This window comes from Acipenser ruthenus, chromosome 20 (assembly GCF_902713425.1).
Source record: "Acipenser ruthenus chromosome 20, fAciRut3.2 maternal haplotype, whole genome shotgun sequence".
In the NCBI taxonomy this organism is placed as follows: Eukaryota; Metazoa; Chordata; class Actinopteri; order Acipenseriformes; family Acipenseridae; genus Acipenser; species Acipenser ruthenus.
In genome coordinates, this window is record NC_081208.1 from 3980048 (window position 1) to 3995830 (window position 15783).

The 15783-nt window shown below is 38.7% G+C and overlaps 1 protein-coding gene across 1 annotated transcript; it reads right to left on the reverse strand.

Moving 5' to 3' along the window:
* Positions 1 to 971: 971 nt before the first annotated feature.
* Positions 972 to 12037, reverse strand: LOC131698831 (solute carrier family 25 member 33-like). The gene is made up of 7 exons (XM_058993203.1): positions 11864 to 12037; positions 8239 to 8418; positions 5197 to 5274; positions 3905 to 4005; positions 3612 to 3678; positions 2361 to 2644; positions 972 to 1905 (listed from the first exon to the last, which is right to left on the reverse strand). Exons 1-7 carry the CDS (start codon positions 11902 to 11904, stop codon positions 1700 to 1702), a joined length of 957 nt encoding a protein of 318 aa, XP_058849186.1. The 5' UTR covers positions 11905 to 12037; the 3' UTR covers positions 972 to 1699.
* Positions 12038 to 15783: the final 3746 nt, after the last annotated feature.

Sequence of the window (15783 nt, forward strand, 5' to 3'; positions counted from 1 at the left end):
GACAGACCCGTCTTTGTTTCCCTCTTTAGCTCCGCTTCCCGCATCTGACTTGTTTTGATTTAATTAAATATGTATAAGACAGATACAATATTAGATACTGTATTTGGTTTATGATTGTATTACTTCTAATATAAATTGTACAGCCACATATTTATATGGGGAGGGATAAAAACGACATTCTAGTCTATATGGGGATACATTTATTTAGAAGTATTTTTTTGGCTGCATATATTAAAAAAAATTAAAAAAATGGGGACATGCTTTCCAATGGAATTACTGATTTGTTAACTATTTTACTCAATAAAACCCTCTGAAAATATTTCTGCTGAAAAGTACATTCTTCTAAATCAAATATTGAAGTACGACAACAATGCAAATTACAGTTCATTAAATAAATTAACATATAAACGTGTTTAAAATAGAGACATGAACACATGAATGTTTAATTCATCGTACAATTGTAAGTGTAAAACTAGTGAGACACAACTTCAATGCAGGAAGATGATGCTAAACTTATTCTGAATAGTTCTTTCTTGCTGAAAACTTTTGAAATCCCCATTGGCAGAGTAAAAAAAAAAATGCAATATGCATGTACTATATGTAGCTATTTTAAACTTTAGTGTGATAATCCCCCACAGTTTGTGTGACCTGTGACCATTGCTGGCATAGCAGTACTGGATGTATCATTTCTTTACACTTCACTATTATTATGGCTGCATAAGTTATGCTGGAGAAAACAAATTTCACATTCTGCATGCTTGATCCTAAATTCAAACAGTTTTATGACGAGTAGAGTAAAATACATCCTAGCCAGTAAAAATCTGAATGGAATTTGTATTTTTGAATGTAAAATATCATCAAAACTGTAATACAATAGCCAATAGTTTATATCACGCTACGTTCATAACTATATTCGTATCTGTGCAGATGAAAATAAATAAAATACAAGAAAATCACAACCACCACAAGTACAACATTGATTAATGTATCTTTAATTAACCAGTTTGTTTTCAATATGCATTAGGCCCTTATCTGTTTTAAAAACAAAAACAAATGAAGCTTCCTATAACAAAAAAATAAATAATTTAAACCAAGTTACGAAAACAACCTGTGAAGGAGGGCCGAGCAAGGAGTAGCATTAAGAATAATAATTTAAATAAAAGTTCTCTCTTCATCTGTGCTCTTGCAGAAGAATCAGGACAAACATAAAAGCAGACTTCCAAGTCCCCCCAACACTGCTGTAGAGGATGATGACAGCATGACACAGTGTATGTACTTCAACGTGTATCTATATATCTATGGACCTGAATACTTGAGCAGGTTTGCCACTGACAATGCCTTTTTATAAATGTGTTAGCGGATATCAAGTTTAACATGCTTCTAACTAAAGAATTAGAACATTACACAAACAACGTAAATAGCAGGTCTTCGGACCACTTTGTGTTTGCATTACATCTTCTAGATGGGTTAGTAGTTTCCATGTCATGATTTTACATATATCAGGATTAAAATGTGTGATCTACTTGTCAAAAACTGTTGATGGAAAAACCGTCGGAAACACATACTCAAATGACCTTTTGAAAAGTGCTTTTATAATATATAAAAAAAAACACAAGATCTTCCAAAACTGCTCCTCCTTTGTGTCGGGGAAAAAGCAGCAGTGAACCAAGGAAGCATGTCTGAAACGTCCCATGCTTGATTAATTTGTGGAGTGGTTCCCTAGCAGGTACACTATGAGTTCGTACGTGGACAGCACGATGGCAGTGTTTGGGATCTGTCGAATGAGCTGTGCTATTAGTCCTCTGTAGAAGGCTGGGTAGCCCTCCTCGATGGCTACTAGCCGTGCTGTTTGAAAGAAGTACTTGTATTTGCTGCCCTCTTCACGTAGCCTTGTCCGGATCACCTCTGGGGGGGGGGGAAAAATACATTGATTTAGTAAACTTGCACACATTACACACACATTACATTGGACTTTGATCATGGAGGGGTGGGGACACATTTAACAATGTCCTTTACGTGCAGTATTAACAAGTGTCACATGGTGGTGCTGTTGCTCTTTTCAATGCTTTAGTAACAAGTCTTTTTTTTTTTTCAGCTCTTGTCCCACAATCATGTTTAAATTTAACAACGATACTAAATTTCTTGGTATCTGTTTACTACTTTCTTCCATAGTTTAGCCATGCACGTTAACCAGCCGTTCAACAAATGACTACAGCATTTAGTATTTTGGAAACCGCTGTATCTATTCGGAGAAACGTATTAAGTATTTTGGAAACCATTACAACTTGGGACGCTTTATGTGAGCCAGCCACACTGTATGTGAGCAAGCCTCTATGAATGTATGAATGCCCAATACCTACCATGTGGGTATGCTATACAGGAGGCACAGCCTTTGGAAAAGGCAGCAGCAATCATCAGCCCTAGGAAATCTGACGCTCCCTTCTCGTTTGATTTTCTGGTTGGCGAGGATAACCTTAGATCTCCCAGATTCTTCTTTAGGGACTCATAAATAACAAAACAGATAATTGTCTCTGAAATCCCAGCATATGAAGCGGTAAGCCCTCTGTAAAATCCACGGATTCCTTCAGATTGGTACACATACTTTGCACACTGGAGTGCGTTCATCTGCTTCACACCCCGCACCCTAGCGAAAGGAGAGAGCAAAGCCAGTTAGTCTGCTGTGAGCGGTGTCACTACAATGTCACCCAAGGCCAGTTGGTCTATCTGGTTATCGTACTTCACTATTGCTGGTGAACTTGTCTACTGCATGGGTTTTTTTATTTGTGGTCTGTGAATTGCAAGTTGATTGCTCCATATTCTAACTTTTGCAGTCGTGCCTTTTTTTCAGCAGTTCTTTACCTTTTGTTAAATAAATACAAACATGGGGTTTGGTTATTTTATGTTGTATGTCTTTGACAGGAATAATTATGTACTTAAGGACTGAGTTTAAGTATTCAGATCTCAATACCATCTGGAGGGCACGGGGAGGTCAACATGTTTATTTCAAGCTTAACCTCAGGCCAGAAATGTTATGCTTTGACAAGCAATCTCTCAGCTCCCTACTAGCTTGTGAACTGAATACAGAGGCCTGCTCTGATCCCATATACAACTAGGCTATACATCGAAACTATGAATGTCAACAAGTGGTATTAATAGGACAGGTCTGGTGATTCATATGATCACACACATTAAATAAATAGTCTACAAGGAGGGAGATGGAAAACGGTACTGTCAGAGTGTCTTATTAAATACAGAAGGTAAGATCGGTCTTCCTCATGACTGATGTGTATGAATATTTGGTTTTATTACAGCTTCTAGTGGATTTGGGTTCAGCATGTTCAAGCTGTTTTGTATAAGCCTGGGGGTACACAACTTGACACTTCTGTTCAGATCTGTTTCCGTTGCTCAATTCCTGATCTAGCACTGCTGGATTAGACTCAGAACTAGACACTGACTGGGTCAGAACCTTGATGTTACGTATTGAATCAAAAACATTATTTCAACGTCCGCAACTCTAGTATGTGCGACCACACTTATTGGCACTTGCAGTGCATATGAAATACTTTTATTTAGGTGTGTGTTTCTTTATAACTAGACACTGCATACCGTACCTTCTTTCTAGCTGCATTCTGGTTTTCACCATCCATATTGGGTTCATAAGTGAATTTGTAACAAAGGCTGAAAAACAGAAGATTATCTTAATTAAAACTATCAAAAAAACAAAATATAAAAGAAGAGGGATTAGTCTTCTAGAAATAATTAAATTCTGTTGAATGTCTTGGCCAAGAATAGATAATGTTGAATGTGTATAAAGCTTGATAAATGAGATGACGGGGTGAGCTTGCGTTTTAATTCTCCACAAACACTTGATCACTTCTTTGAAAGAGCACAGCGAGATCCCTACCTGCAAACCCAGCTGAGCACATGTGAACCATGTTGCTGTTCGGCACAAAGATAGCGTTGAATTCCTCTTTCGATTTTGAGTAGGCAGCAAAGTAGATCGCCCTGCGAAAGGCAAGAGAAGGGACATTTCACCTAGGCTGCAAAATAGGCTACAAACTGTTCCATGAACTGATGCGATTACAACTCCAAAACTCTGTGATGGAATGACTTGAGATGAGGGGAAGAAAGAAAGTTTCTTTTTGCAAGCCAATATTGAACAGCCTGGCAACAAACACCATTGTCTACCTAGGCAGTTAAAAAAAAAAAAAAAAACCCATGAAGCTGTTAAACGATCTGACCACATTTCCAGAATGGCCTGTCCTGGCTCAGCTCAAACAACTGAATAAGCAACTGGCTTTTCTTTCTTTTTTACTGCAGTGGTGAAAGTTTCCCATTTGCTATTGCATAGCAGCATCACACCTCAATCACAGGAATAACAAAAGACCAACTGCAGCTCTTGCCACTTGGTTAACTCAACCTTTTACAGCAGAGCCATTCATTATTTAAAGAAAGAGCATTTCAGTGAATCCAGGCTACCCTGTAGAGTCAATACCTCATACAGTAAAAGACTACTTTACAGTACACCAACGTAGAGAGCGTGAATCATGATGCTGCAACCTCATTTCATTCTACAAATAGTTGTTACAAAGACACAGAGTAACATACTGCATGCATTATTCATACTGTGTCAAAACTAGAAGAGGCATTAAGACAGCAGTCTGTTGAAAGCAAATCTGCTTTTAACCCCTGGATTAGTTATGCTGCGATAGACTTTGTCAGTGGTTAAAATATTATGTGTAACTAGTGTGGCATGATCCCAGGGAGTAAAACGAATGAACCTGCTCAACTCTGTGGACTTTGCAGAATTGATGGAGAAAACAAAAAACCGAGCACTGAAGAACAAAGCAGCCTTCTCACAGAGTCGATAGTGCAGCAGAAAACCTTGATAAAGGGACCAAGTTCATGAACCTATCTAATCCTTGTACAATTCTGTATTGAATGTAGAACAAAGGTGAAGCAGAAAAATATATGTGTAAATATTTTAGAGCTTAGATAAGATATGGCATTCATGTAATGTGGACTTACTTAAAAACCGATGCTGTCTTTGTGTTCCGTCAGAATTTAGTCTGTGATCAGGGATAATGGCCAAGCAACTTCACAATGTCATTTTAAAACGGGGTGACGCCCAAGCACAGAGGTGATTATCAAAGAAGTACCTTCATGCTGCGATACCCTATGGGTTTGAAAAATTACCTTGAAGGTGCAACTCCAACTAGATTAGGACCCAAACCCCTGAAGAGCGATCTTGGTCCCTCCTTTTCCAATATAGACCTGCAAAACAGGGAAAAAAAATTAAAGTGAATCATTTTACCCTACTTTGTTTCACATAAGTTAACATGCAACAGCAATGTAAGCCCAACACTGTTTTGTCATTTGATTATCAACCAACTGCTGTGCTACAAGGAAAGAATCCAGCCGACTTCCTGCCAGTAACCACTTCAAGAATCAACAAGCGTATAGCATGGGCACCATACATAAATATCAGAGATGATGTAACAGAGAGCGAAGGCAGAGCCAGAAACAACTTGTTTATTGTTTGCATTTCCCATACAGAACCACCATGTTTTTTTGGTCCAATTGGGAAATCAATACCTGTTTTTTTCTGCTTTGAACAGCAATGGTTAGGACAAACACCCTTGTTGGCGCAATGCTCTTGTACGACTTGCCCAGTCAAACAGATGACGCTGGATAGAGGTTTATGACGCATATTTTTTCACAAGCTGGCCAGTCATGTACATTGGAACATCCATACACGGAACCAAAGATAAGAAAGTTCACAAGCATGTACATGTACTGAACAAATAACACACTGCAATGTGGGTTGCATTGGAAGACATGAATTCCCCACAAGCCTAAACCCACAGAATGGCAGGGCATGGACTGCATGCTGCAGAGGTAATTTACATTAGGTATCCCCAAGAACCAGTGATCTTTATTGTGTCCTGGGTAAATCAGTATAGCAGAACACTGAATAAAAACAAGAAAGGGACAGTATGATTGACTGTTTACACAATGATAGCCCTGACCTTTGCACCATCAATACAAAAATGTGTAATTTTGTTGTGTTATCTTTATCTCTTCTCAAACATGCTGACTTTTAGCCCACTTTAATGAGACAACATCTCCTTCAGCGATATGATGTGTTCTGAGCATTCTGGTTCAATAATTAATCACCAAATCGCTCACTACAAAGTTAATGCAGAGCAAGAGGCAACATTCACCAATGTTAAAGTTCACTTCTTGAAAGAAGCAGTTTATGGATTGTTGCATGCTCTTGTCCAATAGCGAGTTTAATCTAAACTGCTTCCGACAAGCATTCATCGAAACAATTAAAGGCTTGTTATATTTTAAAGTAGACAAATCAATAGGAGTGCTATAATACCCCTTCATGTTCACTAATTCAGTAAGCTTTTCTCCTTTAGTGAAGTTTAATGTCTACTATCCAAAGTGCCCACCTTCGTATATCGTTGCATAACCTTAATACCAAATGCCAGCTCATTACCCGACTGACATCAGTGAGATCAGGGACTGTCAACAAACAAAATGACTTCAGATTGTTTTGTACCAAGATCTAAACAATAGATCTGACCTCATCTGCTTATGACTACTATCGCCTGTGTGCGTGCACTCACATAAACACACGTATAAACAAGACTATTAAAACGAGTCCTTCAGAAACTGCAGTGCACGCTGGTGAAGGTGTGTGTTTCTAGGAGATACAGGCATCCAGAGCTCTCAAACACAAGCACCCATAAAACCAGTTATTATATGATCTTATCATGCAAGAGCCACGTGAGCCAGAGCAGGCAGGCTTTATGGAGAGCTTCATGTTGCAATAAAGGATGCAGATGCAGAATTATTGTTTTCTCAATGCTTCTAATTTCAACATATTGAACTGGCAGAAGTGAGATCCCTACAATATCTACCATATAAAAACCTAACATTTTATATAGCGCTGGTATGTTAAGAGACAACGGCAGTGTCCAGTGTTAACAGGATTAGATTCATATAGTCCTCTAATGCTGTGAGGTATTGTAACACACAAGCTTTTTGATGGGGCTTAACAATGAGGCGTCAGCAATCTGAGAAACTGGATTTTTGTCAGTACTCGGAGTTTCAAACTGGCTGGATACCCAAGTCTGTATGCTCAACAGCAGATTAAGCAGGATCCTCATTGTTCAGACTGCTGGGAAGAGTGTGAGAGGGGCAAGTGGATTTGTCCAGTCCAGGCTGGATTCAAATCAAGTCCCTTAAGTGAAGACAGCCAGTGCCCGGTTGCAATTCACGTTTAGCTGTTTCGGTTTCTAAGGCTACCCCAGTGTGCGCAGAAGACAATGTCAATGAGTCTCTACTGGCTGACATCTGAAAGCCAATTACAAAACAAAAATAAAAAAAGTCAATAAAATTGTCCAGGACGCTACAGAGACAGAGATAGATCCCCATCATGGAACAGGGTGTTAAATGATCTAGATGTTATATGCCAGACCAGCCTGCCAAGTAGCAAATGATAAAATGGAACTGCAGCCAAAGGAATCTCACATGTCTAGGGTACATGGAGCGCCACAAATGGCACGTACTGCATGGCAGGGAGGTCTGTCATTTTAACATGTAAACACTTTCAGAGATTATACGACTGCTTTCACAGACCCAGGTTAGCACTGAATTACCACTAAGATTTTGTTTGTTTTTTTAAACTACTTCCTCTTAGTAGTTCAACTGAGTGTCAGTCAAATACAGGATTAAGATATGTTGATTTGTATTATAATATTGCTTTACAAGCCCATCCCATAAGAAGTGCAGAGAGAAAACAAGTGGATATTAATGCATAACTTATTAAAAAGGCTTTATTAGGTGACATGCATGCAATTTAAAATCAAGTCACACTTTAGGGCTTGAGCCAGCAGTTAGAACTTTAGAACTTTCTTGGCAGCACGCCCTGACGGTTCACCCAAAATAAGTTTTCCTCCAGGCTGTTACAAATTCAAAGGTTAGTTATTTATCACATTGAGGGATGATTTCAAAAACAGCTGTGCAACACCAGTTCTAACCAAACGTGTGCGTGCATGCGTGCGTCTGTGCATGTGCAAGGCACATCAGCATGCCGTGAACCAGCAGGAGTTCAAAATAAGAGCAGATATCTGGTTCACTGGAGCTGACTATGACTGAAGACTGAACAGCTTAAAGTCTACAACATTTATAAAACCTGAATTGCAATAATTTGCATGGTACACGTACCTCAGTACTTGGAAAAGGCCAGGTGCTACCCGCGTTGGTCGAACCATGCTAGTTCCACTCAGGGTGCCAAGCTGTACCTGGGACAGATACACCTGGCGAAGCGTCAGTCCTGAGGATTGGAGTCTTGTCTTGATCACTTCCAGGGGACATGTAACCATAGCACCCACTGTGCCCCCGCACCTACAGATAAAGCAGAAAAAGACCAAAACTTAGAGGCTATAAATAGCCTAAACCAAAATTGTACCAGCTTGTTAAACCGATTGTGTCACAAATTGGCAGGTTTCCTCCTATTAAGTTCCACTGATGCCTAATGGAATGGAGAGTCACACAAGCCTGTAATGTGATTAATCTAGGAATAGGGCATTGCGCCTCACAAGGCTTGTTCGTACAAAGGGTCAGTGTTTTGTGTAATGCAAGGTCATGCAGATCACTGCCTTCACAGATTATCCTCAGCTCAGACCCGACATGGTACCCACTGTACTACAAGCAAGCAGTCCCTTATGCAAAGGACATTAAAAAGCCGACAGGGAACACCAATATAGAAGAAAAGCAAGCAGAACCTTTTGAAAACAAACACTAAACACAAGGTACCAGTTTTGCTCAAACGAAGAAATAACTGTTCAAATAACCACCAAATGTGAAGAAGTTTATTTAGTAAAGATTTTGTGTAATGAACCTCAGTTACTTTACAGTAACAGAAAGCACAGCACGCATGTGGTGAAGAGTGTACTGCAGCTGTAACTAAGCACTACACTCCAGGGCATGCACTCAAATGAGGTACCGCACATAGGATTAAAGTGCCCTTTGCTGTAGGTGCAGGGTCTCACAATTTTACTGTGGGTGTCTCTTCTATTCTTGCACGCGTGTTACTGCAGAAACAGTGTTCCTGCAACGCCAGTCCTAATATCTGTTCAGCATTTGCACACCTCTGCTCAGAAAGCTATCAGCAACTACTACTGTGTTTTCAGATGAAAAACAAACACCTTCTTGGCAGCAGTTACTCCAGATAATAGTGGGAAGAAGACTGTAGTCATTTACAAAGCATTTTGCACAGATTCTTTTTTTTTTTTTTTACTGAACATCAGATGCACTCGAGCCCCCCTAGTCATTGCAGATGTGAATTTAACCTTCATTCTTGAGAAGAGGGATCTAGCAAGTCTGATAACGAGCGCGTTACTAAACCCAAACACCTGTGTGGGCCAACAGAGAAACTTCAACAGTAATTTCTTAACCAAATTTGACTTCAATTTCAATACTGTAATGTATTTCTTGCTCTTATTGTATTACTTGTATTGTAACACTTGAAATGTATTTGCTTACGATTGTAAGTCGCCCTGGATAAGGGCATCTGCTAAGAAATAAATAAAAATAATAATACCCAAATGCATACTTTGTTTGTTTTGCCTTTGTTGCATCTAATAAATTCAGGAGAAATAACCTGGCAGACTCCCTCTACCTTTAAAACACAATATTATACCATACTTTACATTCGGCGTAAACATACCGTTTATCAGGAGGTCTAAATACCAGTTGGACTGGATGCCAAAAATAAAATGAAAAAAAACAAAAAACAGAAGGGCTAGACATATATTATTAAGTGTTGCATTGTTTAAGCATTATACAAACATTAAGACAACCAATCCTCACTCACTATTCATTTCTAAACATATTCTTATGGGTATTTCCAGCTGCCATTATGCCAACACCTAGAAGGCAAAAAGGCACACACATTGATGATCTATAGGCGTACTTCAACCAACTTCTCCACAACAACAACTAAAAAAAAAAAGCAGTTTGCTCTGCTAGTGCAAAGAATAAGATACTCCTTCATTTATGGTAGAGCAACTAGAATCCCAGGTACCCTGTAATTACAAAACTGGCATGACCGGTCTTTTGCCAGAGAAGCTGAACGTTAAACTGAATGAACAGTGTTGTGGAATCTGCCAGCTTCATGGGTCACACTCTACACAGGACTGAACTGGCTGGAACCGCCCCCTGGGTATCTAGAGTGTGGAACATCCAGAGTCTGGACAAATGAAACCTGAGAAAGGTCAGATCAGGCACAGCACTGCACATGTGTGTCATTGGTTCCTCACTTTTGGGAGGGGTAGAGCATATAATATAATAACTGAACAGCCATGTGCTGTTTGACCCTTGTGACTTGAGTTTTAGTGCTAATCTATTTCCTCATCTCTGGAATTATCAATAATGTATTTTAAAACTTCAATTTGGTATATGAAGATATTTCAAGTTGTCGCTTTTTCCTGGTACCCTCTGATTCTGATCTGGTAGCAAGCGACAGTGCGCCAGGATTCTGCCAGTGAGTCAGTGTATTTGAAAATATATGCATATCCTGAATTAACCTCAAGAGAGGGAGGAAAACAGATTTTAAATCATTGGTTTGCACCCCTTTAATACTCTAGTGGCAGAATATGGGGAAACAGCATCCTTCTAAGAGGGTTACACGATGTCCTTTTTAGCAAGAGCTACCATATTTAATTGAATGCATACTATATACATGTGTACTTTGCTACAAAAGGCGAACGTTAAATGGGAAAATTAGCCCCCAGTCTAGAAAAAACAAAAATGCTTTCAACACAAAGAGAATGGCTATTTTCAACTGTTTTCTCTGTTAAAGACATTAGGGACAGAATGTAGAGGTGTGTCCTCAATAGCCAATCGGTTTCAATGCAACAACCGCACCGACTTCTCGGTCCACGGAAGCAACGCCACCTTCCTGCCTGCGTTAGAATGTTGCTTATGCAACACAAAATAAACTACATTACTGCAAGTCCTGTAATATACGCGTGAAACTGCCTGCCACCACACCGATTCTACATGTGTATGCTGCTAGACTGCGGCTTTTTTATTTTAATTTGTAGTATTAAATATGTGTATTTAAGTACTTTCGTGTCGGCTCACTAGCACGAAATTGAGCATGTACAGTAATACATTTAGCACGTTACATTTAATAACACTACGGTACTTGCATCTAATGATGCTATCATAACGTGATTAAAATTATTTGAAGTAATGTTTGGTTTTAATAAATAAACATGCATATCACTATTTCATTTTGTACGTTTAACAAATGAGTAACTGCATCGCATTACGATATATCAATCAAAAATATGTTCGAATTATGATCTTCGATACAAGGAGATATATATATATATATATATATATATATAAATAAACTATTATATATAATACAAAAGCTATATATATATCTATATCTATATATATATATATATATATATATATATATATATATATATATATATACATATATATATATATATATATGTGATGTGTTACCACAATAATCCCATGAAATGAAATGAAATGAAATGAAATGAAAGTACATTTTCTCGCCGACAATGCATAAACAGGAACACCAAATTAAAAGATTGGTAAATTAAAACAAATATCTTTAAACCTGTAATCTTACTCAGCATGGATGCCATATTATTCTTAAACAATTTTCCCGGGCCTAAACAAAAATAAAATAACTGACGCCAAAAAAGGTCACTGCATCGAAGGGCAGTCTCCTGCTAAAAGACATTAAACTACTGTATCATCTATTTCCATGTGAAGAATAATAACACATTGTAAGTATACTTACCCGCCAGCGAAGAGGTTTAACAATGTGTCTTGCTGTGCCATCCTCAGGCAGTCATTATAAATTTCTCATCTAAAACAAAATAATTCTGTTAAGTATAAAAAACTAAACGTGCTCTCCCAGCTCCTCGACCGGCTTCTCTCACAGATCCTTACAGTGCGCAGAATCAGCAAATCGACAGATTTCCACGTGACGTCAGGGGGAGGGAGGGGGGTGTTGTCTCTGACGTCATCCAAAGTGTGTGGCTGCGTTTGCACGACAGCTGACACTGCAGGCACGCCACTGTGGTTTTTAAAAACCACTCGAGACGCCCAGGAGAAAGACGATACCTTTTTTTAATGAGTTTTATATACCCTTCTATAAAGCAGCTAGGATTAGTGTTGCACAGCCAGAACGGTGCTGGTAGATTTGCATGTCAGTGTCTAGGGTGGAAAAAAAAATCTGATATTAACAGATTTCAAAGAACCTCAATAATGAGGAATTCCAATGCTCTGTAGCATTCCTGTAAACTACAGCTAAACCAATCGTGTATTACTCAGAAGAAGTCTTAACCTTTAGCAGACCACAGTATAACCATCAATGGCAACACAATAGCGTTGCTATTTCAGATCAGTAATGGTGCCTTTCATTAAGAAATGTATTATGGAAATGCATTACTTGGCATTAGGGTACATTTATAATATAGGAGGCTTTAAATCGTAGTTTAAAGTTGTGTTGCTTGTAGAAAACAACAACAACAACTAAAAAACAAGCAAAAAAAAAAAAAAACTTCGCGAGTTTGCCCCATTGTGTAAGACTAGATACATTCCAGACAGATGAGCACACGCATGTTCCCGATTGTCCTTGCAACGAAACCGCTTGCAACCCACAGCAAGGGGGGCGTGTGGTGGGAGCTGGCCTGCAGCTAGGTTAATCATCTTATTATTCTGTCATTGACTCACAAACACCTCGTGACTCTGATCGGCGGGTTATTTGGCAATCACACTGAGCAATCATTTATTGAATCGCATTGACTGATTCAAACATACACGTTACAGGAATCCATCTCAATGAAACCGAGTCTACTGCAAGTTAAGCGCTTCATTCCTGCGCACCAAACTTATTTAAAGAATGTGTTTTATAAAGCCTGTTTTGATGAATAAAACAAGTTATTTATGAAATTGTTCTAGACCGTTGTTACAGAAGCAAACAGGAGTCTAGAACAATATATTCCACATTCATCTTATTTTCAATAAATAGTATTTCAAAGTTAAGCATTTAACCCTTTGTGAACAAGGTCCAACATATTAAATGTTTATATATATATATATATATATATATATATATATATATATATATATATATATATATATATATATTTGTTCTCTTCATTTATCATCTTCCGTGGCTTCAGTATGTGTGCATTTGCAATCTTTATTCGCAAAAAAATGCATCTATAGAAATATAGTTGGTGCCCTCTAGTGGTGAGAATGGAATCACACCAACATAGTTGCTGCCCACACCGCAGTGCACAGTACTGCTATGAAACCATGTGATGCAGTATCATGCCTTAGAACGTTACGTAATGTAATAGAACTCCACATAGAATTTCCCTATGCGCATGCCGAGCACAATGTTTTAGAGCAAGTTCTATATTATTTCTTAGCAGACGCCCTATGAAGGTCTTTCAAATTTTGCAAGAAGAAAAGTCTACTGATATCCTCAACGTCAGTACAGTGACACCGCACTGGAAATGCAAGAGGTCTGTGCTAAAGGCAATGGTAGATACTACAATAGCGTGAGCCATTTTAAATTGGTACCAGATTCTTACATAGCCATGGTTTCACAAAGGAGTGAACACATACACAGTGATGAACTAATTGCAGTTCTGTGATACCAGACAGTGTTCTTCCGTATTGGACTGTATCATCGCCATTATTATTATTATTATTATTATTATTATTATTATTATTATTTATTAGCAGACGCCCTTATCCAGGGCGACTTACAATTGTTATAAGATATCACATTATACATTTTTTACGTTCTACAGATATCACATTATTTTTTAAATACAATTACCCATTTATACAGTTGGGTTTTTACTGGAGCAATCTAGGTAAAGTACCTTACTTAAGGGTACAGCTGCAGTGTCCCCAGCCGGGGATTAAACCCACAACCCTCCGGTCAAGAGTCCAGAGTCCTAACCACTACTCCACACTGCTGCCCACGTCATTGTTGGTATTGCTGTGATCTGCTAGGGATAAGGGTAGTACTGTGTACACATTATTATTGGTATTTCAATGTTTTTTTTCTGTATTCAATAGGTCAGTAGCCTACAGGATCTCTACAGAATGTTGGAAGAGAGACTGTGGCCCATGACCCCTTAGCCCCACACTATTAACATCAACCTGTAACCTGTATGACAAGGTTTTACCGTGCAGCCTGAATCCCGTAGTTTACATGACTAAAATTAGTCTTAAGCAATATAATAGTCTGCCACCAGATGCCACTAATGCTCTACCATATGAGAGCATTTAAACCCATCATCGAAACATTTGCGTCACATGATATATGCACTCCAAATTCATTGCCCATCGTTTTTTTTAATTCATATTTGTGTTAAAGCATGATATGGGTTGCATTTAAACAAGTTAAACGACACAATCTTTTTATTAAATAAATAAAACAAATAATATCCTAGCATGTGTAACGGCACAGTCTAGTAAAATAGTGCTAAAAAATGTATGTTAAAAGCCCAGAACTCTGTCCTTACTTTGTCCTACATTTGCTTTATTTTGAAGTTGTTGACCAGCTTCTATTCGCTCATATGAGGTTACCATATAAGTCCATGTATACTAGGACAGTTTGGGACAGTTCATGCTTTTCAACTCACACCCCAATGCATTCTGGTAAGACCCAGCTGCAATTCTTGCAGAGCATGCAAGACCTATTTTGTAAGTCTTTTTATTAGTAGTAGTATCTCCTCCATGGCTCTTCAGGCTGATGCACTCAAGAGATTTTAGTCTTGCCTCACTGACATTTCCACTTGGTTACCAGCACAGGACTAGGCAGCTGGGTGAATGCTTTCAAGACCAGGTGTCTTGATAATGTCTCTCCTGAATGGCAGTCCTAATGTCATTAGAAATATCGGCTGTTGGACAGATTCTTGTTCAGATAGGAAACAACAATGGACCTTCTGATTACAAAGATATTGTTAGGAGTCCGGAGGGGTTAGTGATAGTGGGATAGAAGGACTTTTCCTTATTAGTCACATCAATGAGTCATTGGCCAGAAATGTTTCTGATCCCCCTTTTCCACTGGCACATCGGAGCCATCAGGGTCTGTAGGGGTGCTTTTCCACTGGCTAGTTATCTAGGGTTACCATATGACTCCATGTACCCTAGGACTGTTTGGGACAGGTGAGGTTGTTCAGCTCACACCCCAATGCATTCTGGTAAGTGTAGTCCTGCTGTGAAAGGTACCTGAGACAGGTCAAACTTGCCAGAATGTATTGCGATGTGATCCATGAAGAATGAAAACGCAGAAAAACACAACCATAACATCGACATCGCTGTTCTCAACTCAAATACAGTGCGCCTCTTAAAGAGGAAGTAGCGACGTGCCAAAAAATACAGTGTTATCCATGTGTTCCTACAACTGTTTAAATAACGTACCTGCAAGTCTGTTTCAAAGCTCTTTTCAAAATGTACACTCTAGTGCACTGATGGTGTCAAACAGGTAACACAGCAATAATGATCCATGATGGGGTACAGCACAGAAAAGCCAGAGCACTTGTTATGTTTTGTTTTTTATGCTCTTCCTGCAGTGATTTAGAGGACAGGACTCAAACACTAGTGCACTAGAGCAGACATTTTGAAAAGAGCTTTGAAGCAGACTTTAAAGTTATAAGTGTAAAAAGTTGTCAGGATGTGCACAATGAA

Coding starts and splice junctions, on each gene's coding strand:
- LOC131698831 (XM_058993203.1), bottom strand. CDS start 11,904: ATGGCACAGCAAGACACATTGTTAAACCTCTTCGCTGGCGG. Junction 4,006..5,196: donor GTTGGAGTTGCACCTTCAAG/GTAATTTTTCAA, acceptor TGCCTTTCGCAG/GGCGATCTACTTTGCTGCCT. Junction 1,906..2,360: donor CTGTATAGCATACCCACATG/GTAGGTATTGGG, acceptor CCCCCCCCCCAG/AGGTGATCCGGACAAGGCTA.